General features: G+C 37.2%; 1 protein-coding gene and 1 long non-coding RNA gene across 2 annotated transcripts in view; one reads left to right on the top strand and one right to left on the bottom strand.

Moving 5' to 3' along the window:
• Window positions 1–6,022, bottom strand: part of LOC140227140 (uncharacterized) — an 84,830-nt gene extending 78,808 nt beyond the window's left edge. The window contains exon 1 of the long non-coding RNA XR_011901017.1: window positions 5,909–6,022. This is a non-coding gene — a long non-coding RNA (uncharacterized lncRNA). The remainder of the gene's footprint in view (window positions 1–5,908) is intronic.
• An 11,798-nt stretch (window positions 6,023–17,820) lies between these two features.
• LOC140227792 (collagen triple helix repeat-containing protein 1-like) lies at window positions 17,821–25,375 on the top strand. Its single transcript, XM_072308189.1, has 4 exons — window positions 17,821–17,952; window positions 21,338–21,487; window positions 23,878–24,085; window positions 25,227–25,375. The coding sequence occupies exons 1-4, from the start codon at window positions 17,821–17,823 to the stop codon at window positions 25,373–25,375; spliced, it is 639 nt and encodes a 212-aa protein (XP_072164290.1).
• The last annotated feature ends 291 nt before the right edge of the window (window positions 25,376–25,666 follow it).

The following is a 25,666-nucleotide window of genomic DNA, read 5'->3' as shown; positions in this document are numbered from 1 at the left end:
AAGAAAATAAAACAAAACAAATTACAAAACAAAACAATACAAGACAAATATTTCCACCTTAGTCAGGAGAGTGGGTGATAAAAATGTTACACTTCATCCAGCAGCAATGATGAATAATGTGAAATAATTAATGCCCTGCTCATTGTAGATATCAGGTGCTTTCTTAACCCATCAACAAATACACCATTATGCTTACTTTGCTAGTACAAAACCTACTTTGCAGTCAGTTAAAGGGATGGTACAGCATTGGTGGAGATGAGAATTGGGCTTAAATAACTTTTTGCGAGATACCGAGAAAACACTTATTGAAATAATACAGAGCATACCATTTTAAGAGGAATTCAAAGTTTATTTGATGAAAATCAGGTTTGGAATGACTGAAACATCCAAACACAAAGTAAAACAAAGTGATCGTAATAAAAGGTGGGTCCCACACTTTATTAGAATCGCTCTGTTTTGGATATCTCAGCCAATTCAAAACCAATTTTCATCAAATAAACATTGAATTCCTCATGGAATTACATGCTTCCAGGTAACATTCAATAAAGGTACAAAATTAAATCAATTCATCTGGACTTACTATTTCAATTCAGAGAACGGTTTCACGTACCATCCTGTGACGCTTCATCAGGTCGTTTGATTACAATATCTAATTTTGTACCTTTATTACTACACAAAACTATGCGTAGTATACTTCCCAATAACTTCCATAAGTTTGAGCACATGGTCATACTCCCGACAACACTATGTGTAGTTACAGTGATGTGAAACTATCCGTAGTTTTGGTCTCGGAAACACACGTGCTCCACACAATCAAAAAACAAGTGCCCTCCTCGAATATACAAACTGTGAATGCGCAACAGCATGCAAACTAGTGCGCAATGAGCCTTAACCAGATGAATGGACCTAATCATGTGACAAACTTCTCAAAGGTTCAGCTATGCACAATCACACCACATAAAAAATTTCACAAGAAGTGAGAAACTTCTCAAGTGTGTGCAGTTTCGCTCAGGCAACTTCTTGAGAAGTTTGCGGTCACACTCAATGCTGACAACTTTCATTTTGCTATGCATAGTTCAGACAGTCACTGTCTGAACTATGCATAGCAAAATGAAAGTTGTCAGCCCTGACAAGTTTTCTGTCTCAAATCCTTGGTTTTGATTGGCCGAGAAGCTCTCGTCACTGACTGTTATGGTACCGGTACATGTAATTGTCAGATACTGACGATTTGTCAAGGCTGACAACTTTCATGAAACAGTGCCCAGGTTAGTGAAACTATGCATAGTTTCGCATAGTGTGACTGAGGGCTAATAAGTGTTGGTTGTATTACCTGTGGGAGTTATCACATTGGCTTATAAAAATCACACATGTCCAGACTGACATAAAATGTGGAATGCACGTGTACTGTACTATTAAGAGGGCAGTTGAATTATTCATAGGACGTAACACTATTTTCTTCCCAATATTCGGATGGTTATAATTCATTACCTATGCTTTGAGCAAAAGTACTTCTCTTATGAGTTGAACGACCTCAGAAAGAATGTTCTTCTTGTATTCTTTTTTTTTTATTGTACACAGCACAATGCATCACTACTTGATCCACATTGTTGCTCTCTACATTAGTATAACTACAATTTTTGCTGGATTTCTGATATCAGCGGCATTAATAGTGGTCATCATTTTATAGCATATTTCAGTCTGTTTCTTAGCATCGTTCTCTGTTAACATGCCATCATCCAAAATTAATGTGGTAAAAGGTAAAAAATTGACATTAATAGATGAGGGGAACAGATAGAGGTTGAGACAGAGTGTGAGGAAGGAGGGTGTATAATGTAAGTGAATGTGTACACCAAACCCTCTCTGCCACCCAAGCCGTGCACTTTCGAGGTTGCCGAACTACAAACTCCTAATGAAATTTCGGTGCAACCAGCACCTTGGGGGTAACCCAGAAACTTGGGGGTGATGAAAAAGGACAGTGACAGATGATTCAGGTGCAGGAATAGCCTGCCAATCATACTACTTCTACTTTCCCCCTCCCCCATTCCCTCACCCTTGCTCCATGCATGTCAGACAATGTTCTGAATTACATGAGTATACGGTAACTGAGTTCTCTTGTTGTCGTTTCTAAGGATATAGTAATGATGTACAGTACTTATTCATAATGATTTTCTACCATGCTAATATGCACATGACTGTCTGCTACAAAATATTTTGCAATTTGAATATCACTTTGTATGACATTTCTTACCCCAACAAGCTACCTCCCCCCCCCCCCCCCCCCCCACTCTCACAACTGGGTGTGATTTCTTTTCTGTAAAAATGATGATCTCTGAAATCTACATGCATCTTTCTCTCCTTTCTTTTTTTTTTTCACTTTTGTGTAAGAATTAGATTTCATTCCTTGACTGCCTGATATTATCATCAAGTTGAGTTTCTTCAGTTTATTCATTCACATAATTTACACCCGATAACCTTGCAGATTTTTCAAGACAGGCAATTCCATACTTGATTGCAAAGTAAACTGTCCTTTTTTTTTTTTTACAATTATGTTCCAACTTTTGGCACTCGCTCGCTCCATAGTTTTGATGCAATCTTGCAAGGTCACATGCTCAGTAAACATAGGGCTACCTGTTAATCAGACTTCAGATGCAAGTAAAAATCACAAGCATAACACCTGCTTTTTGAGGGTACAATGTGTAAGTTAGACAGAGATATGAAAAAATATTAAACCTCTTTGATCTATATTTATCATGTACTGTATGTCAGTCTACACAGAACATACGGCTTTCAAAAGTTGAAACAGAATAGATATTGCTTTTTCATTCTTCTGAAACATACAGTGTGTACATTGTAATATGCACCAGTGGAAATACAAGGTGCTGAGTCTGATGAAATTGTGCAAATTATAAAGCACAAGTAAAAAGCACAAAGTAAAAGCAAGGACATTCATCACCAACTAGGACACTGCACGAGTCTACAAATTGGCATCCTAGAAAATTTTATTGTTTTACACACACACACACACACACACACACACACATACACACACAAAAACAGAAACAGATTTAGATAATATACAGCTTATATCACTGTAGCAAAATGTATAGTGAGTACATTCAGTATGACTTTAAAAAAAGGCAGGGTGCTACATTTAGCACTTGCCCGATTGCCCGGGGCAAGCGAAAATCAAATTCAGGCAAGTGTTTTTTAACAATGAGAACAAATGCTTGCCCGAATTGGGCAAGCAAAGTTTTGAAGCCACCTTTTTCTTCCACTTATTCTCCCCAACAAACCTACAAAGTTTACCATACAGAAGCCCAAGACAATGACTCCTTAGTGATGCAAGACACTTCATATTTCACTTTAAATAGCAACTTTCCAAAACTTACAATGAAGCAATGCAATGCAACAACAACACTTGACTGGACCAAGTTTGTTACTCCATTGTTTTGAGAATCAATATGTGCTGTTTATTCAAATGATTGTGTTTTATCAAGCCCTTGACTTACATATGTACACATGATTTTTTATATTACTTCCTTATATTTTGGACTTTCTTTTTGGGCAAGCACACTTTTCACACTCATAGCTTGAGCACTGTAAAAATTCAGTCACACTGCATGCAAAAATGCAATCTATTTTACTTTTAAACAGATCCCAGTATATTTTCACTGCAATCCAGGGGGTTAGGGGCCATGTACAGCATGACCTTAAAATGACACGGTGTATTGATATTTTTAATATGGTACCAGCACAGAAATGTATTACAACTGTATCTCATGTTCTATCATGTAGCTTCTCAATGGTGCCAATGCTAAGAAATTATTGACAATTTACAAAATCATTATCATTATCGTTATTACTATTATCAGTATTATTATCTATTATTATTATTATTATTATTATTATTATTATTATTATTATTATTATTATTATTATTATTATTATTACTATTATTACTATTATTATTATTATTATTATTATTATTATTATTATTATTATTATCATTATTAATGCATAATTGCCAATACCTGGCTATTAAGCAAATTGAAATCCTATTACTGATTCCCTATTCACTCACTACTCCCCTTATATGAATGCCTGCACACTACATGTAGTACCAGCATCATCTGCTGAAATTAGCCAGCCACTGTGACAAATCAATGAATTAATATGCTGGCATGTAGACATTTATTATACTCTATGTAACCATAACACTCCTGAACTGTATAATGAGCATTCATGAGCATAGAAATTTGCCCTTTAGGTGGTTGTTATTTTTCTTGTTGTTGTTGTTCAAGCCCTTACTCTCATAGTCAGAACAGGAGAGGAGAAAGAGAGAGAGAAAAAAAGACAACAAACTTACAACCTTCCAAGGGGAAATTGCCGCATTAATCCCATGCACAGTTCAGAGGCATTACAGATCATACCCAGATAAGTCATTGTATTGAACATGCCCATGCTTAGACATGGTACTCAGCCACTGTTACTCATACAGGAAGTAGTAGTATGTATAGACCCAGTATTCATTATTTTTACATGCACTCAGCAATATCCATAGCAATAATTTTATCATTATCAACCAAAGTCGATTATATCCAATGACGTCCTAGAAAAGATGAAACTAACTAGTTGTCTTTTTGAGTTCAAAACTGAACCTTGGATTGCCATTTTCATCTATGACTACAAATGATATGTGCTCCGAATGAAGGCACAACAGATCTCAATCATTGAATTTTTTTCTTTAACGCAAAATTCAAACAAAAAATGCACAATTGTGACATGATGACTACTAGTTGTTAAAATGGTCAGCACAGTGATTTCCTCCTATCATTTATGATTTACACGTGTAGCTAACCAGTCAGTCCAGATCATCATATGGTATTACAGTCTTTGACTTATCAGAGCACAACACATAGCAACACAATCTTGGAAAAGCTTGAACATTTGTGCCCTTCTCCTACTGTATAAGCTGCTATTTTTGCGAGGGTTTAATTTTTGCGAATAACAGCGTTGCATCGCGAATTTAACAATAATGACATGCAAAAATGTCACCATGCCCTAGGGTAATATTGCATTTAATTATGTCAGCGTCAGCATCAATTCGCGAAAAACAACATCTCGCAAAAATGTCTGTGACCTCCTCATTCGCAAAAATGTCTGTAAATATCTGAAAATAAGAACTTATGCAGGAATTTCTTACACTTATCACACAGTTGTTGGAAATTTACTAGACTTTCTACAGACCACAGTGTAAATCAAAGTGCTGAGTTTCAGCACTCGACTCTCGTCAGGCCTTGCTACAATTGTATGAATGATACTAAAACTCCAACAGGTTACTTTATCATGTACCACAGGCTCAGATACTGATACCTGCAGCCAGGTACAGTACAGTAGTCTGCAACAACATGAAACTTACCGTTATCGTGTCTACTACTACTGCATGATCCCACTACTGTACTACATGGTATTACTACACGTCACCGGTAGGCCATTGCCACGGCACGGGTAAATTACACTAAAAACTACCGACGCAAAGGCCAAGTTCCGAGTGTAAGAATAATGTCATCGTATTGCTGTAGAGCGTTCTGCCAAAGACAGCAAGTACATGAACCTTTCAATCATCAATGCAATGCACTTTCAATAACTATAGACCAGGGATGCGGATGCAATCCCCCATCTCAAGACTAGCTGGCTTATCGCTCGGTACTGCGATGTTGCAGCGGATAGCGCGAGATCATGCGCCCGGACTGTCGGGGGCGAGTCACGTCAACAAACACCCGAGTCCGATATCTCAGCGGGTAACAAGCCCTCTATTTGCCCTTATAAAAATATACCTATGATCACAAATCTGCTGCCTAAAAGAGCATGTAAAGCCTTTAAATAATTGTTGGTATCATCTGCTCACCAGTATTCGGAGCTTGGGTTTCAAGACTGGTCTCGGAAAACGATGAGCTAAGCTGAGCTGTGCAGCATCCTCCAGAATCATTCACGGATCGTTTTCGCTGATCGTCAACAATCAGAATCTACACACAAACTAGGGATGAGGATATGTATGATGAGTCTATGCAGCGCAGTCGGATCGGCTCTTGATGTTGTGTGTGTGTGTGTGTGTACCATTCGGATTGCATCGTGCGTGAACGACTTTTGTGCTGATCTAGTCAGACACACACACACAATGTACACACACGTTGCTTACCACAAACCACAGCGATTGAATGGTACGCGTGACGCGCGTGAGCGCGAGCGCAGGCTTATTTTCCGGTTTTGTTTCAAAGATTATATTTCATTTCCTTCCTCTTGCCTTACAAGCACAATACACAAAGAATAATAAATGCAAACTCATAAAATGATATCATCTGTGCAAAACACATTCATATGAAAATGTTATTAATCATATCACTCAAGGATCATACAGAAAAATTCAAATTTCTATGATTTCACATTTTTTCGAATACAAAATATGATCAAAACAAAAGTATAAATGACGTTAAATCATATTGCGTCTACCCAATTACACAGCCAGAGAGGTGTAACTGTATTGTGTTTTTTGTTTTAGATAATATTTTGTTTCTGTCCTGCTATCACACATTACGAGGCCTACTGTAAAAGTCATAAAGGAAGAGATTATAGACTCAAGACAGTTCACACTTATCACTCAGTGATCATAGAAAATTAATTGATAATTATGCCTAATGATAATAAACCGTATTTGTATAGCACAATATCACAAATAAAAATTGATTGATATCTCAAATCGTATGTGATTACAGATTTTTTTTTCAAGTGGAATAGCTTATGATCAAACTTATGATAAGGTAGCGTACAAAATTATACAGCCACACCCCATCTTACCCCACCTCCATTACTTCATCTCACATTCATAATCTGCATTCATTCTGTTTTATGTCTGTTCATGAGAGGGAAAAACTCGATCAAAATAAAAATGAATCGATTTGTTCCTATTTTTGAAAATGCATGCTGAATGCATCCCCAGTTTTCCCTTATTGTTAGCTATTCATATTCTTCGTGGCTGCATACTTATAGCCTGTTCCATACGGGAACCTGAAGTCTTTGGGGATTTCAAAATTCAGAATGGAACGGGCTAGTAATCTTATAGGGCTCACACCCGTAAATACAAGGGAATGCCCCAGGCCCCTTCACAAATTCGTACCAAAGATACCAAAATAAATGAAGAAAAAAATTAATTAAAAATCAATGATGTAGTTTGGCAAAAAACTGAATAGCTGTAGATATTGAGTATGAATTCCTCTACAAATTGCATTTTGGTTAGAAGATGAAAGCTTTTCTGGTGGAATTTGAGGGGACTATATTTCATTGGGTACGTGTACGGAAAATGGGTGACTTTTTGAGTGACAAGAACTCGTAGTCTGGCTTTTCGGACCCCTGAACAGAATTTGAACTGAACTATCCAACCTGAGAATTTGATGGATGAAAGGGTACATCTAACTTATCCAGGTTAGTGAAGCTGAAACACCTCATTTCTCCCAGCTATTTTACAGAATTTTTTGAAATTTGATTTTTAACACACGTCCCTATGGGGAAATATTTATGGGTGTGAGCCCTATAGAGGATGCATGCAATGCACACAAGTCTATGGGAAGTATTCATCCCATACAAAATCTGCTGGTTTATGTTGATGTATTGTGTCAGATCTCTTCCTCCCTCCCCCTTCCCCTTCCTACCCCCCCCCCCCTCTCTCTCTCTCTCTCCTCTACCCCCCCCCCCCCCAACTCTGTTTGGCTATAATTTGTTTTCTTATTATGTTGTTGTGTTGTTGTGGTATAGATAGATCTTTGTACATAGCAGTCATCAGTATCACACAACTTTGAATGACTGTGTTATTTTAATGTATTTCTTTGTTTGACTACCACTGGAACAGGTCAAAATTCATAAAGTTAGTCTGTTTGACAAAACAAAGTCTTTTCAAGTATTTTGTAGGCAATAATGTGATGATGACACCCCCATAATCAAAGATTACTGCCTGCATCTAGGTATTCATCTTATGAAGAACTGATCAACACTACATTTTTATTTTTTTAAAAAACCTCAAAGGGTGTGAGTTTCAAAAGTGTCCCTTTGAGAAGCTTTATAACCCTAGAATGTGTAATTTCCCATATGATGTAGGTGCAAATATCATCAAAAACACATTTATAATGTTTAAAAGTCAAATGAGAAATATGACCTTCACTATAGGGCTCACACCCGTAAATACAAGGGAATGCCCCAGGCCCCTTCACAAATTCGTACCAAAGATACCAAAATAAATGAAGAAAAAAATTAATTAAAAATCAATGATGTAGTTTGGCAAAAAACTGAATAGCTGTAGATATTGAGTATGAATTCCTCTACAAATTGCATTTTGGTTAGAAGATGAAAGCTTTTCTGGTGGAATTTGAGGGGACTATATTTCATTGGGTACGTGTACGGAAAATGGGTGACTTTTTGAGTGACAAGAACTCGTAGTCTGGCTTTTCGGACCCCTGAACAGAATTTGAACTGAACTATCCAACCTGAGAATTTGATGGATGAAAGGGTACATCTAACTTATCCAGGTTAGTGAAGCTGAAACACCTCATTTCTCCCAGCTATTTTACAGAATTTTTTGAAATTTGATTTTTAACACACGTCCCTATGGGGAAATATTTATGGGTGTGAGCCCTATAGAGGATGCATGCAATGCACACAAGTCTATGGGAAGTATTCATCCCATACAAAATCTGCTGGTTTATGTTGATGTATTGTGTCAGATCTCTTCCTCCCTCCCCCTTCCCCTTCCTACCCCCCCCCCCCTCTCTCTCTCTCTCTCTCCTCTACCCCCCCCCCCCAACTCTGTTTGGCTATAATTTGTTTTCTTATTATGTTGTTGTGTTGTTGTGGTATAGATAGATCTTTGTACATAGCAGTCATCAGTATCACACAACTTTGAATGACTGTGTTATTTTAATGTATTTCTTTGTTTGACTACCACTGGAACAGGTCAAAATTCATAAAGTTAGTCTGTTTGACAAAACAAAGTCTTTTCAAGTATTTTGTAGGCAATAATGTGATGATGACACCCCCATAATCAAAGATTACTGCCTGCATCTAGGTATTCATCTTATGAAGAACTGATCAACACTACATTTTTATTTTTTTAAAAAACCTCAAAGGGTGTGAGTTTCAAAAGTGTCCCTTTGAGAAGCTTTATAACCCTAGAATGTGTAATTTCCCATATGATGTAGGTGCAAATATCATCAAAAACACATTTATAATGTTTAAAAGTCAAATGAGAAATATGACCTTCACTATAGGGCTCACACCCGTAAATACAAGGGAATGCCCCAGGCCCCTTCACAAATTCGTACCAAAGATACCAAAATAAATGAAGAAAAAAATTAATTAAAAATCAATGATGTAGTTTGGCAAAAAACTGAATAGCTGTAGATATTGAGTATGAATTCCTCTACAAATTGCATTTTGGTTAGAAGATGAAAGCTTTTCTGGTGGAATTTGAGGGGACTATATTTCATTGGGTACGTGTACGGAAAATGGGTGACTTTTTGAGTGACAAGAACTCGTAGTCTGGCTTTTCGGACCCCTGAACAGAATTTGAACTGAACTATCCAACCTGAGAATTTGATGGATGAAAGGGTACATCTAACTTATCCAGGTTAGTGAAGCTGAAACACCTCATTTCTCCCAGCTATTTTACAGAATTTTTTGAAATTTGATTTTTAACACACGTCCCTATGGGGAAATATTTATGGGTGTGAGCCCTATAGAGGATGCATGCAATGCACACAAGTCTATGGGAAGTATTCATCCCATACAAAATCTGCTGGTTTATGTTGATGTATTGTGTCAGATCTCTTCCTCCCTCCCCCTTCCCCTTCCTACCCCCCCCCCTCTCTCTCTCTCTCTCCTCTACCCCCCCCCCCCCCAACTCTGTTTGGCTATAATTTGTTTTCTTATTATGTTGTTGTGTTGTTGTGGTATAGATAGATCTTTGTACATAGCAGTCATCAGTATCACACAACTTTGAATGACTGTGTTATTTTAATGTATTTCTTTGTTTGACTACCACTGGAACAGGTCAAAATTCATAAAGTTAGTCTGTTTGACAAAACAAAGTCTTTTCAAGTATTTTGTAGGCAATAATGTGATGATGACACCCCCATAATCAAAGATTACTGCCTGCATCTAGGTATTCATCTTATGAAGAACTGATCAACACTACATTTTTATTTTTTTAAAAAACCTCAAAGGGTGTGAGTTTCAAAAGTGTCCCTTTGAGAAGCTTTATAACCCTAGAATGTGTAATTTCCCATATGATGTAGGTGCAAATATCATCAAAAACACATTTATAATGTTTAAAAGTCAAATGAGAAATATGACCTTCACTATAGGGCTCACACCCGTAAATACAAGGGAATGCCCCAGGCCCCTTCACAAATTCGTACCAAAGATACCAAAATAAATGAAGAAAAAAATTAATTAAAAATCAATGATGTAGTTTGGCAAAAAACTGAATAGCTGTAGATATTGAGTATGAATTCCTCTACAAATTGCATTTTGGTTAGAAGATGAAAGCTTTTCTGGTGGAATTTGAGGGGACTATATTTCATTGGGTACGTGTACGGAAAATGGGTGACTTTTTGAGTGACAAGAACTCGTAGTCTGGCTTTTCGGACCCCTGAACAGAATTTGAACTGAACTATCCAACCTGAGAATTTGATGGATGAAAGGGTACATCTAACTTATCCAGGTTAGTGAAGCTGAAACACCTCATTTCTCCCAGCTATTTTACAGAATTTTTTGAAATTTGATTTTTAACACACGTCCCTATGGGGAAATATTTATGGGTGTGAGCCCTATAGAGGATGCATGCAATGCACACAAGTCTATGGGAAGTATTCATCCCATACAAAATCTGCTGGTTTATGTTGATGTATTGTGTCAGATCTCTTCCTCCCTCCCCCTTCCCCTTCCTACCCCCCCCCCTCTCTCTCTCTCTCTCCTCTACCCCCCCCCCCCCCCCAACTCTGTTTGGCTATAATTTGTTTTCTTATTATGTTGTTGTGTTGTTGTGGTATAGATAGATCTTTGTACATAGCAGTCATCAGTATCACACAACTTTGAATGACTGTGTTATTTTAATGTATTTCTTTGTTTGACTACCACTGGAACAGGTCAAAATTCATAAAGTTAGTCTGTTTGACAAAACAAAGTCTTTTCAAGTATTTTGTAGGCAATAATGTGATGATGACACCCCCATAATCAAAGATTACTGCCTGCATCTAGGTATTCATCTTATGAAGAACTGATCAACACTACATTTTTATTTTTTTAAAAAACCTCAAAGGGTGTGAGTTTCAAAAGTGTCCCTTTGAGAAGCTTTATAACCCTAGAATGTGTAATTTCCCATATGATGTAGGTGCAAATATCATCAAAAACACATTTATAATGTTTAAAAGTCAAATGAGAAATATGACCTTCACTATAGGGCTCACACCCGTAAATACAAGGGAATGCCCCAGGCCCCTTCACAAATTCGTACCAAAGATACCAAAATAAATGAAGAAAAAAATTAATTAAAAATCAATGATGTAGTTTGGCAAAAAACTGAATAGCTGTAGATATTGAGTATGAATTCCTCTACAAATTGCATTTTGGTTAGAAGATGAAAGCTTTTCTGGTGGAATTTGAGGGGACTATATTTCATTGGGTACGTGTACGGAAAATGGGTGACTTTTTGAGTGACAAGAACTCGTAGTCTGGCTTTTCGGACCCCTGAACAGAATTTGAACTGAACTATCCAACCTGAGAATTTGATGGATGAAAGGGTACATCTAACTTATCCAGGTTAGTGAAGCTGAAACACCTCATTTCTCCCAGCTATTTTACAGAATTTTTTGAAATTTGATTTTTAACACACGTCCCTATGGGGAAATATTTATGGGTGTGAGCCCTATAGAGGATGCATGCAATGCACACAAGTCTATGGGAAGTATTCATCCCATACAAAATCTGCTGGTTTATGTTGATGTATTGTGTCAGATCTCTTCCTCCCTCCCCCTTCCCCTTCCTACCCCCCCCCCCCCCTCTCTCTCTCTCTCTCCTCTACCCCCCCCCCCCCCCCCCCAACTCTGTTTGGCTATAATTTGTTTTCTTATTATGTTGTTGTGTTGTTGTGGTATAGATAGATCTTTGTACATAGCAGTCATCAGTATCACACAACTTTGAATGACTGTGTTATTTTAATGTATTTCTTTGTTTGACTACCACTGGAACAGGTCAAAATTCATAAAGTTAGTCTGTTTGACAAAACAAAGTCTTTTCAAGTATTTTGTAGGCAATAATGTGATGATGACACCCCCATAATCAAAGATTACTGCCTGCATCTAGGTATTCATCTTATGAAGAACTGATCAACACTACATTTTTATTTTTTTAAAAAACCTCAAAGGGTGTGAGTTTCAAAAGTGTCCCTTTGAGAAGCTTTATAACCCTAGAATGTGTAATTTCCCATATGATGTAGGTGCAAATATCATCAAAAACACATTTATAATGTTTAAAAGTCAAATGAGAAATATGACCTTCACTATAGGGCTCACACCCGTAAATACAAGGGAATGCCCCAGGCCCCTTCACAAATTCGTACCAAAGATACCAAAATAAATGAAGAAAAAAATTAATTAAAAATCAATGATGTAGTTTGGCAAAAAACTGAATAGCTGTAGATATTGAGTATGAATTCCTCTACAAATTGCATTTTGGTTAGAAGATGAAAGCTTTTCTGGTGGAATTTGAGGGGACTATATTTCATTGGGTACGTGTACGGAAAATGGGTGACTTTTTGAGTGACAAGAACTCGTAGTCTGGCTTTTCGGACCCCTGAACAGAATTTGAACTGAACTATCCAACCTGAGAATTTGATGGATGAAAGGGTACATCTAACTTATCCAGGTTAGTGAAGCTGAAACACCTCATTTCTCCCAGCTATTTTACAGAATTTTTTGAAATTTGATTTTTAACACACGTCCCTATGGGGAAATATTTATGGGTGTGAGCCCTATAGAGGATGCATGCAATGCACACAAGTCTATGGGAAGTATTCATCCCATACAAAATCTGCTGGTTTATGTTGATGTATTGTGTCAGATCTCTTCCTCCCTCCCCCTTCCCCTTCCTACCCCCCCCCCCCTCTCTCTCTCTCTCTCCTCTACCCCCCCCCCCCCCCCCAACTCTGTTTGGCTATAATTTGTTTTCTTATTATGTTGTTGTGTTGTTGTGGTATAGATAGATCTTTGTACATAGCAGTCATCAGTATCACACAACTTTGAATGACTGTGTTATTTTAATGTATTTCTTTGTTTGACTACCACTGGAACAGGTCAAAATTCATAAAGTTAGTCTGTTTGACAAAACAAAGTCTTTTCAAGTATTTTGTAGGCAATAATGTGATGATGACACCCCCATAATCAAAGATTACTGCCTGCATCTAGGTATTCATCTTATGAAGAACTGATCAACACTACATTTTTATTTTTTTAAAAAACCTCAAAGGGTGTGAGTTTCAAAAGTGTCCCTTTGAGAAGCTTTATAACCCTAGAATGTGTAATTTCCCATATGATGTAGGTGCAAATATCATCAAAAACACATTTATAATGTTTAAAAGTCAAATGAGAAATATGACCTTCACTATAGGGCTCACACCCGTAAATACAAGGGAATGCCCCAGGCCCCTTCACAAATTCGTACCAAAGATACCAAAATAAATGAAGAAAAAAATTAATTAAAAATCAATGATGTAGTTTGGCAAAAAACTGAATAGCTGTAGATATTGAGTATGAATTCCTCTACAAATTGCATTTTGGTTAGAAGATGAAAGCTTTTCTGGTGGAATTTGAGGGGACTATATTTCATTGGGTACGTGTACGGAAAATGGGTGACTTTTTGAGTGACAAGAACTCGTAGTCTGGCTTTTCGGACCCCTGAACAGAATTTGAACTGAACTATCCAACCTGAGAATTTGATGGATGAAAGGGTACATCTAACTTATCCAGGTTAGTGAAGCTGAAACACCTCATTTCTCCCAGCTATTTTACAGAATTTTTTGAAATTTGATTTTTAACACACGTCCCTATGGGGAAATATTTATGGGTGTGAGCCCTATAGTACATGTACATGTACTAAGTATGTATTCTTGTAGGCGTCAAAAGAGGGCGTTTCCAGTCTTTCACGCCTCTACTTTGTTTGAACAGTGAATTTTTCTCTTAAAACCCGATATATGTTTCTATGTGTAGTATACAACTAACTTTAACGGTCCCAGCCCCATTTTGATAATCGTTGAGCTACATATAGTCATATGAGTATATTGTACACGATGAAAATGCTTTGATTAGGTGTTCACGAGTCTATTCTAGCCTTGAATTCCCGTATTAGGATCCACCAGTATTAATATAAAGGGAAATTACGGTATAAGGAGACGTAACGATTATTTTCTTTTGAAAGCAAAGATAATATTAGATGGATGGAGGTTGAGGTGTGAATTTTCTTCAATTTGTCTCCCCTTTCAAACTAAATTGTAACACTGCAACTACTGATCTATAGTTTAACGTATATTATAGATCAGCAGTTGCGATCTTACACATTTCCCTGAAAAAAGAGGGAAACAAATTGAAGAAAATTCACACCCAACCTTCACCCCTTTGTTTAATATCCTCTTGCTTTCACTAATGTCTTGTCCGCCTTGGACTAATAAAAATAACACCCCGATGTCGGAATTTCGGAGCTTAAAGGGACTGTACAGTACTGAGTGAGGTGGGGATTCATGTTTTTATCATTCCTAAGTGAGATAATGAGAAACCTCTTATGAAATATGAAAGAGCATGTAATTTTAAGAAGGATTCAACCTTTATTTGATGAACATTGGTTTTCAAATGGCCGAGATATCAAAAAAGCGATAATCTTAAATAGAAGGATCTCTTTGTTTCACCTTGTTTTTGGATATCTCAGCCATTTCAAAACCGATTTTCATCAAATAAACTTTTGATACCCCTTAGAATTGCATGCTCTTTGACATTATTTCACAGAGTGGTTTCTGAATTTCTCGCAAAACATTAAAAGCTAAATCCTCACCTCGACCAGAACTGTACACACCTTTTAAGTATTATTCCAGATTCATCGTGTCACTGCCAGCAACCATGGAAAGGCTCGCTGCCCGGAAAGCAATAGACGACAGGTTCGAGTACCGGTACTGATAGTTCCTTTTTCGGACATGTTTGTCAAATTATCGATCAGCAGTTGCGATCTCACAAATTTCATTTGTAGAGGCAGACAAAATTTTCCATTTGTTTGTTTGTTGCTTATTTTTTGTCTAATAACAGCAATAAAAGATCAGTGAAAGAAAATGAAATCAAACTGAAGAGACATAAAGGAACTTTGTACTTTTTAGCAAAAACAGTTCTTTTCTTTCAGTATGAGTGGTTATAAATCATTATGTCGTATCCTCTATGGTGGACCAATGATATTTAGAACGTATTGGAGACAAGGAAAGTATCATTGATATGTATGACATTGAAGTGCGAATCAAATTAAATGCATAGACGTCAAAACTACGTAAACAAACCGACAATAATAGCTTTCACAAGGACGCAGAACTCAATAATTTCTGGGTATATACTGACATTTAAAAAGGAACACTCCACATAGTTTTGGTTAAGACTTTCATGTAACTTCAGGTTTCTAACATTTTGGGTGAGATAATGAGAAACCTTTTATAAGACGTTTGAAAGAACATATAATTCTAAGAGGAATTCAATGTTTGTTTGACGAAAATTGTTTTTGAAATGGCTGAGATACCCACAATAGAGCAATCCTATAATAAAAGGTGGGACCTTCCTTTTATTACGATCGCTTGGTTTTACTTTGCTTTTGGATGTCTCAGCCATTCTTAAACCGATTTTTATCAAATAAACTTTGAATTCTTCTTATAGAATGGTATGCTCAGTACTATTTCACAAGTGGTTTCTTGATATCTCGCAAAACTTGAAAGCCCATTTCTCATCTCTACCAATACAATCCACCCCTTTAAAGTTGAATTGGATAAGATGCACAAGTTAGAAGCAGTACCAATACGTTGAGAAAATATTGATTTCATTAAATCTTTACAATTTCAATTCTGATTTATTTCTGCAACTTTTTTTCAAGAATACAATGTAAAAAACTACAGTGCAACAATAATAACAAAATTATTATTTCATAATTTGCAAAACTACATAAAAGAATGATTTGAAGGTACAAATGAACGAGATAAAGTAGATTTATGTGGTTTTTTTTTTCTTTCGTCATAATTATCATAGCTGAAAATTATTGATGCAGGTGACAATAAACAATGATGCTTTATAAGACGACAGGCTTTTCCTCATAACACAGTTCACATAAAAAAGACTGCATCTTCTCTTTACGATTTGCACACAAAAGTGAAAAAGGAGGAAAGTGCAAAATTAATACAAAAACAATTTCAGAATGAAAAGGCTATGAAATATAGACAAAGAGATGATGACATAATTCACAAGTCTCAAACTGGGTTTGCTATGCTATGATTATCCCTACAATTATCCTTTTAATCATTCAGCAACTATAAACCCATTCTGTACACATGCACAGTAATTATTGCTGCATATGAATCATCACAATCTGACAATTCTAGAACAATTTCATGTGCAAAGAACATTTCTTTTTAACTTCATCCACATCACTACGAGGGAACGTATAGGAAAGATTTGTGTTGGAACCAATGGGAGACGCGTGAAGCTAAAAATATACACTGTCATCTCATCTACATTGCATTGATTTTGTGCACGTGGCCAATATTACTTTTGGGAAAAACGTGTGAAACTTTAAATCCAATATCCAGTATATGTCTTGGTCCAGGTTAACCAAACTTTCATTCAAATTCATGATATTTTTAAGTCTAGTTGTCGTTGGTTTTTTTTTTTTATTCCAACTGATTAACAAATTGCCCTGCACCGACGTCGATGCAGGGCAATTTGTTAATCAGTTGCAATTAGAAACAGTCATTGTTCATTTTATTTGATTAACCCCAGTGAAAGTGTGATGTGAACATCTTTATGGCAAAAGACGTTTTACCTGAAAAGTTTGACCTTTCGTTCTCTGCGTCTGTTGTTGTTGTTGTTTTTTTCTATCTTTCGCTGACATAGTACAAATTGCCATCATGCTTTAACTCTTTGTCTTCACATTTGATTATTTACCCCTTTGGGGTTGCGAGACCGACATTACATGTATATATTAATATGTTCAGTGCAGGTCTCCTGGGTCTCTTTTGTCCAGAGTTGAGCTCATAGGCCTTATTTACCTAGTTTTTAGCTCGAAGGTGAACCCCACCTCACCTGGTGATCCCTGTTTTGGTCACAGATTTGAATACCTGTGACATATTCTCCCCCCCCCCCCAAAAAAAAAAAAAAAAAAAAAAAAAGAAAAGAACCAATCCCTTGAAAGCGCAGTAATCTTGAAGAGGATATTACTATCCGAAAGAAGAAAAATCAATATGGTACTATAACCTATAGACCCCCCTCGGAACTTTTAACTCCCTACAATCAATATGGTTCTATTTCTGTGTGCATACTGCGCGTGGTACTCTTGTTTATTGGAGTAACGGATAAATACATTTACATGTATATTCTTGATATTTCTAAGATGTGGTTTGTTTCTTAAACTTCTACACCCAACATTGGTATATTATAGCGAAGAACTGTTTTTTCAGCAAAAGCCAAGATCCAAGACCGAAAGAGGATGAAGTGTAAGTTAGAAGTCTGTGATGCTCTCCGTGTATGGTATCTGGCGATAACTCTTCACCTACTGTGCGCTCTTGGTCCAGGCGTGGATGCAGCTGTCGAGCAATACAGACGACAGGTCACATTGGAGGTAAGGGTACTTTGGTTTGATTTGATTTGATTGATTTGGTTTGATTTTCGATTTCTTCTCCAAGGTATAAGCAAACTGAAATACGCATTCAAATAACTGAATAAAGATAATACGAGAGGAATTAATCTAATGAAATCGTGTTCACATAGTTAATAACATATAAGCAAATTCAACAATAAATTGAGTTGTTCAGCGCATTGTTTTTAGTCCTATCTCTACCATTTGTACAGCTGTGTTATGTCTAAATCCATTATCGCATTTTTAAAGACCAAATCTCGGTGGACTACTATACTGCGTTCTAAATTCCAAATGAGAAAAGGTCATCAATAACGCTCACTGAAAGGACAAACAGTTTCAATTCCTTTACACTTTCTTTTTTTTCCAACAAAAGGTAGCACATGATACAAAGTATATACACTATTGTTGAAAAATTATACTGTTTAACAATTTTTAAGAAGAACATGTCATAAAGTATGTTACAAAATGATATATAAATGATTATGATGATTATAATGATGAGAGGAACAATGCCTACTTTGCAATAGTGAAAAAAACATAGTTGGTCACACAACCCCCCCCCCAAAAAAAAAAAAAAACACACACACACACACAATAACAACAACAGCAACAAATAAACATACAAACAAAAACACTTATGAACACAAGACGCAATGTTGTATAGCAAGAAGAAAGAACATTTTCATATCACAACACAACGAAGAACAAGGTGAAAAAAGTCAGGAGCAGAGAAGAAAGAAATTGTGGCTTGTGAACATCCCACTCCGTTGTCAGGGAGATACAACATGTCGTCAGACACAGACCACTGAACAATTTGACCAGTTGGTTGCACCGCTCACTCAGGCCAGAACTTTCAAAAATGCTCCTGCCCCAAGTTGACCTGCCTCCGCTCAGGTCAACGAAGCAATCCCAAACGCTCTTTTCAAGCTCAGAAAGGTGAGCATAAACAGTGCTCCCGTGAATGGCGTTTTGAATCAGCGTTTCAAAACACTGATTCTGAACATAAACACACTAGTTCGATCTCGGTTGTGATAGTCCGTAAGTACACCTGGCCGACAGTGATCAAGATAAGAAGACCTCATTTCGGAATAGTTCCAGGACAATTATTACCCCGTGGACAATAACTCCCCCACCCCATACTTCCCCTGACCCTAACCCTATATAATCCCGATCCTGAACCTAATCCTGACCCTAACCCAAACCCTAAACATATATAATCCTGAACCTAATCCTATAACTAACTGGTATTTAGCAGGGACAGGGGAGGGGGTAATTGTCCTTGGGATGCGATTGTCCTGATTACTGCATCGGAAGTTTTCATCGAGCCTGCGGGGGAAAATGATCCGTTTGACTGCTTTATAGAGCCATGATGATATACTTATGGGAGGCCAAAGGAATTTATCAGAATTTATCTTTTTCCTTCTTTTTTTTTTTTTGGCTTATTTATTGAAGCTTACATTTCAGATCGAATAACATCAAAAACCTTACTAGATCATGTACCTGTCCCAGGGAAAAAGATAGAAGCAAATCTTAAGAGATTTGATGTGTGCAAATATTAAGGCAGTAGGCCTACATAGCCAAGTCATCAACAGGCTCACGATCGCTAGTTATCTTTTTGAATAGATTATTTTTGCCATTATCATAGCCTTGGTCAGAAATATATTTCATCGTAGCGATCATTATGAATCAAAATCTTAATGAATTAAAAGTATACACTCGATACATTGCGTAATTATTATGCATGCAGTACTTCTTTTGTTTTAAAGAAAATTTTATTCTTCATCAATGGGAAACACAATGTACAAATAGATTCTTACAAAACTCTTTACATCAGTTTCATAATTTTTTATCAATGGAAACAAAATTTATACCAAATCTTAACATCAATTTGATACATTTTGATACACGCTGATACATTTTTTTCACAATACATAAGCATACCTCTTTTTTTTACCATTTTTTTCACTACTAACCCCACATTCTCTTTTTAATCTTATTCCTTCATTACATTACGAATTTTATTATCTAAATCACTAACCCCCCCCCAAAAAAAAAAAAAAAAATCTTTTTAACATTCATTCTTACCAAATTTCAGTATCGACATCCAATTATTGAAGCTTATTCTAAATAAAAAAAACAAAACAAAAACCACCCAGACCACCCTTACCCCCGTCCATCCCCTACCCCATCCCCCCTTCAAAATCCCCCATCACAACGAAACCTCGGAGACAACTAAAACATGTATGTCCTGACATACATTATAACACATATTTCAGTACGAGTGCGTGGAAAGGCATTTCCTGGTGGACGTGCAGTAGGCCCTGCTCTATTAAACAAAAGCAAAACAAATTCTCAATTCTTCTTTCCAGTTTTCCCACTTTTGCAAATGTATTGAAAACGTATTATGTATAACTGCTAACTTTTCTTCTTCGTATTACGTCGATCGAGGATCAATCGCGCGCGAGTATTAAACCTTTGAGGAACTGCTTCATGTTGTCAAATCAGTTTGAAGAAGTGCGCCCTCTTAAGTGTTGATTATTACAGTGATCGCAACAAAGATCGTTTTCATGGATAGGCCTACTAACCTTCACTTTCATTAAAAAGATAAAATGCTTATAGGTATGAACGATATATTGTTCACAGAGCCAGCGCATACAGCAGAGACTCAAGCTTTCCCACTTTGCAATTTTCTCAAAATCTCCCGTTTAACGTTTAGCCTTCTCACGAAATATAAAAAAGCAAACAGAACCGTTTGCACGTATTATACAAAAACGCTCACTGTCATTACAGATAAAATGATGAACATTTCAACATGACCTGCATTTATTTGCAACATTCCGGGATAGTACGGAGGTAATAATAAGGTAAGCTGATTGAATGACTATAAGGTTTAATATCCCGATTACTATTGTACTTCCATGTTATGTGAAGCCAAGGTCAGAAATAGGAGAAGCAGTAATCATGGTAATGTTGATTATAAGATTGAGCCTGATTATAAGAATAAAGGGATTTTTTTTTTCATGTGGAACGACTGAAGTCACCTGTTTTCTTTTTTCTTTCTTCATTCTTTTAGTTTAGTTTTGTTTTGCTTATATATATATATATATATATATATATATATATATATATATATATAATTATTACTAACGGCAGGGCAATTGTCCGCGCAGCAAGTGTCGACGGATCAGTCGGCGAAATGGCACGGAACATTGTCGCGGGCCATATTTTTGTCGCAATTTTCAGAGCAATTGGTGGCGGAGCATGATTATGTCATTGAACCGCTACAACACCTTCGCTATCTTTCTTTATATATTATCCGTCTTTTTTTTTTCTTCTTCTTCTTCTTTCGTCTCTTCTCTATCCGCAGGAATGTTCGGCTGGCTCCCCTGGTCCTCCCGGCCCACCGGGGCCACCCGGGGTGCAAGGCGAGCCAGGTGCCCCGAGCAGCGTGACCAAGAACTGGAGGCAGTGTTCGTGGTGGAAGATAAATGACGGTCAAGACTCCGGCCAAGTCAAGGTGAGGTGACCACAGCGTAACTATTGGTGATGGGGGGGGGGGGCATAAGAAAGAAAAATAAGTAAAACGAAGCGTTTATTCAAATTAGTGAAATTCTTTTTTTTTTATTGCAACTAATTGGCAAATTGCCTATACATCGAGGTAAATTTACGTCGATGTCTGGATGTAGGGCAATTTGTCAACCACGTATTGCAACGAAGCGTTTGTTGTTGGATATAATGATTCAGACTTATACGTTCATCCATGTAGTAAAGAATACCAAGTAGTTTTGCTTTTTGTTTTGTTTTATAATAATAACAATAATGTTTTATTTATCCAGGGTAGCCTCTTCAGTGTTGCCACTGCTCTACCAGAGGGCCCTGCCATTATTATTACCCCAGCGTTGCCAGGTCCCCATTTATACACCTGGGTCGAGAGGGACAATGGGTAAAACAACTTGCCCAAGGACGTAAGCACTGGGCGGGAATCGAACCCGGGTCCTCCGATCGGGAGTCAGGAGTCTTATCCACTATGCCACAGCGCATATACAATGTCTATATTGTCTATATTACTGAAAATAATTCTGATTCATGTAAAAAGTTGAAGAGAATAAATCAAATAAACATTAATAAGTCCAGCTGACCGGACCCTGAGCAGACTGAACGTACTATGGAGTAAGAGGGAGATGGGGTGGGAAGGGAGGAAGTGAAGGGGAAGGGAGGAGAGGGGAAGAGGAGGGAAAGGAAAGGGGGAGGGGAGGGGGAGGGGAGGGGAGGGGAGGAGAAGGGGAAGGGAGGAGAGGGGAAGAGAAGGGAAAGGAAAGCGGAGGGGGAGGGGAGGGAGGGAGGAGAGGAGAGGGGAGGAGAAGGGGAAGGGAGGAGAGGGAAATTAAAGGGGAGGGGAGGGGATGGGAGACAAGTGAAATGAGAAGAAAATAGTCGAGATGGAAAGAGAGAGCGAGCGAGGGAAAATGGAAGGGTGCGCACCACCTAATATATACGAGTCATATACAGCCCAAGAGTCGTACTGCCCACAAGTCACACCGCCTAAGAGTTCATAATACAGCTAACGAACTCAGTGTTGAGCTCATGGGTCTTATCTACTTCGTGTCCAGCTCATATATTGTGTTTGGTTTACTTAGTATCTAACTAGTGGGCCTATTTTACTTGGCGTCTAGCTCGTGAGCAGTAGGACTCGTGGGTGTATGACTCATGGATTTTATTGTATTTCATTCTATTCTTATGTTATGCAGTTTCTAAAAATGAATATAAGGTAAGAAAAAAAAAACCCTAATCACACATTTGACGAAAAATAGATGTAGGCCTATGTCTAATCATGTATACCAATCATTAAAAAATTGATATACATATAGTATGCGTAAATTGTAGACTAGTGTACTCAAACAATAATTAGAAAATAGTTTTTCATTCAATCAAAATTATTAAGAACGAAACGGAGTAGACCGCCATCTTAAGCTGAAACATTAGTTTAGTGACGGCCTTTGAGAATACTCTGCGTGACTCTTTGGTGTCGAGCTCTTGGGGTGACTTCGAGTGGAAGGGATCTATAGTGAATGGGGGAAAAGGGGAAATACAAAGGGGAGGGAGAAGAGGAGAAGAAAATGTGAAGAGGAGAGGAGGAAAAGGGGAAGGGGATGAAGAGGAGGATTGAAGAGAACATAAAACAAACTGAGTATATATACATCGTGGTTGTCTTCTTAAATTTCTTTCTTTTTGTTCGTATAAATTACACTGTATTTCACAACTCAACGAAATTCAAAATTTTGTCAAACAAGGCAATTCATTTGCCTTCAATAGCATAAGTTATAATTTTATGACGTTAGCAATGGTTGGCCTTTGAAAGCATTCATACATTCCAAGAGATATTTATTGCTTGATGGCTCTTCCAAAAAACAATGATAAACAGGATTTAAATTTGACAAGGTTTTCAAACACAGCAAAATAACAAATGTAAAAAGAATTTCATAAAGTTTCATTATATGTGTGTGAAAAAAATACACATTCCCTTCTGACATTGTAATAAGCGTAATAATCCCCCTCTTTGTAAAAGAGGTAAGTCAAGTGCTCTTTTATCATGCTATAGAATTAACATTTTCTAAATCCTTTTCATATTTTCCTTTTATTATCGTTGTCCATGTGTGACGTCTTCTTATTCAGTGATCGAAAATCTAAAAACTCATATACAGTATTCATGTATTCAAATTCATGTCGATAAGTTGCAAATTCATGTCAATCAGTTGCAAAGTATTCATGTAAAAACTTTTGAACGGATTGTCCGATTTCCCTCAAACTTTCACTGATGTGTAATATTGCTGCATTCACATAATCTATATATAATATTATGAGTCTTATACATGTATTTGCATGGGGTTTTATTCTTCTTTAACTTAGACATGTAGTTTCACCAAGGAGTATTCCGACACCTACCTATACGTGGCTTGGTCTGGCAACCTCCGGGTCGCCACAAACAACCCGGCCTGCTGTCGGTGGTACTTCACTTTCAACAACGCGGAATGCTCCAACCCCAATCGGATTGAAGCTGTCACGTACGCCAGTGGATACTCGAGCTACAACCTCCACCGTCCCCGAGTTTTGATGGGTGAGCTGCATTGTCAAAACACGTCAAAGCTGTACCATAACACTCCATCCCATGCTTCAAGTGACTTTAATTAACATAAAACAGAACAACGGAAGTTTCATATAAATCGGGGAAAATACTCAGAAAAAAGTGCTATCCCAGAGCAATAAAACAGGTCGTAAGCCAGCTTGTAGTGTGTCTACTTTGCGCATGAGTAGGAAAAAAAGTTACTTGCTCTGTAGGTATGCTAGGTTTTTAAATTCACTGAGATAGGAATCTGTGATTACTCATGACATGTGATCCTTGTAAATGAAGCTTGCCAGCACATCTAAGTGACAGCAGCAAAGTATTCAGTAAAGCCTGGTATTAGGCAATATGAATAGAAAAAAAAATGTCATAATGTAAAACAAGTGTTAATTGACTGGCCGTTCTGGTAACCTGTGTCCCGTTTCATAAAAATTGTTATCAGTTAAAACTACCACATTTCTCTGACAAATTTGCTCTTAGCCTATCAGATGCAAGGATTTCAGTAGCTTGTAACAAATATCGTAACTTGTCATTGATAACAAGTTTTATGAAACAGGGTCCTGGTCGATGCAAGCTCATTCTTTGTTTGAACATGAATTACATAATATTCCATTGCTACGTCGGGCAAGCTTAATTATATCATTTGTGTCGCTTTAAAAACGAATAAAGAGCCTAACAAACCGACTGACCGAGAATCGTTCTTTACCGACATAAAGAACGATTACACAACATATTCCTACATAAGCCAATGGGAGAGAAACTGATATGAGGTGATGTCGCTTTTTCTCCTTCGAAGAAAATAATATTTCATTGCTTTATGTGTTAATTTTACCTTTCTCAGCTTAAAGATATAGTAGACTTGAGTATATTTTTCTTTTGACATACCGAACGGTCAGAAATGAACATTAGTCACGTTAGCTGAGACATGGGACAAAATAAGAAAGTAATGTATTGCAAAGTTTTCATGATGATTATTAATATTTACGAAAAAATGTAATCAGTGCTACGCAGTAGTAGCAATATAGTAACTAAGATGATAAACACGAGATGATAAATACACAATAATATTGTTTGCTGGTCTCGCGGAGGTAAATATTGGTTTGTTTGTTTGTATGTTTGTTGGTTTGTTTGTCAGGCTACTGCAAAGGGATCAGCGCCGGAAGCATCACCGTTGGGTTCTGGGTCGGAGCTTGCAGTGGTTATGGAAACTATGACTGCTACACCGGTTGGAACAGCGCGAGTCACATTATGATTGAAGAAGTCACTCCATCACCCTACGATTAGAAAAACAAACAAACAAACAAAAAACAGAAAGGATCGAGAAAATATGAAATATTGTTCTGGTGGTTCATTATACAAGATAGGAACACGTTTATAATAGATGTAGTTGTTATACAAGGACGCTAGGACCTTCATTTCAAGTTCAACTTGAATTTAGTAAGATGTACCCGTGAAAAGCAACAGAGATTTGGCATATATCTTTTTTAATTACAGTAAGTTCAGACTAAAAAGGCAACAAGATTTTTAATGGTACTTATGCCATCACCTCCCAACTCTCTAATCGGCGGATTATTC

The sequence above is a fragment of the Diadema setosum genome, chromosome 4 (genome assembly GCF_964275005.1).
Source record: "Diadema setosum chromosome 4, eeDiaSeto1, whole genome shotgun sequence".
NCBI lineage: Eukaryota > Metazoa > Echinodermata > Echinoidea > Diadematoida > Diadematidae > Diadema > Diadema setosum.
The sequence above is the reverse complement of the archived record's forward strand: the minus strand, read 5'-3'. Positions and strand labels throughout refer to the sequence as shown.

Coding starts and splice junctions, on each gene's coding strand:
- LOC140227792 (XM_072308189.1), top strand. CDS start 17,821: ATGAAGTGTAAGTTAGAAGTCTGTGATGCTCTCCGTGTATGGTATCTG. Junction 17,953..21,337: donor GACGACAGGTCACATTGGAG/GTAAGGGTACTT, acceptor CTCTATCCGCAG/GAATGTTCGGCTGGCTCCCC. Junction 21,488..23,877: donor AAGACTCCGGCCAAGTCAAG/GTGAGGTGACCA, acceptor TCTTTAACTTAG/ACATGTAGTTTCACCAAGGA.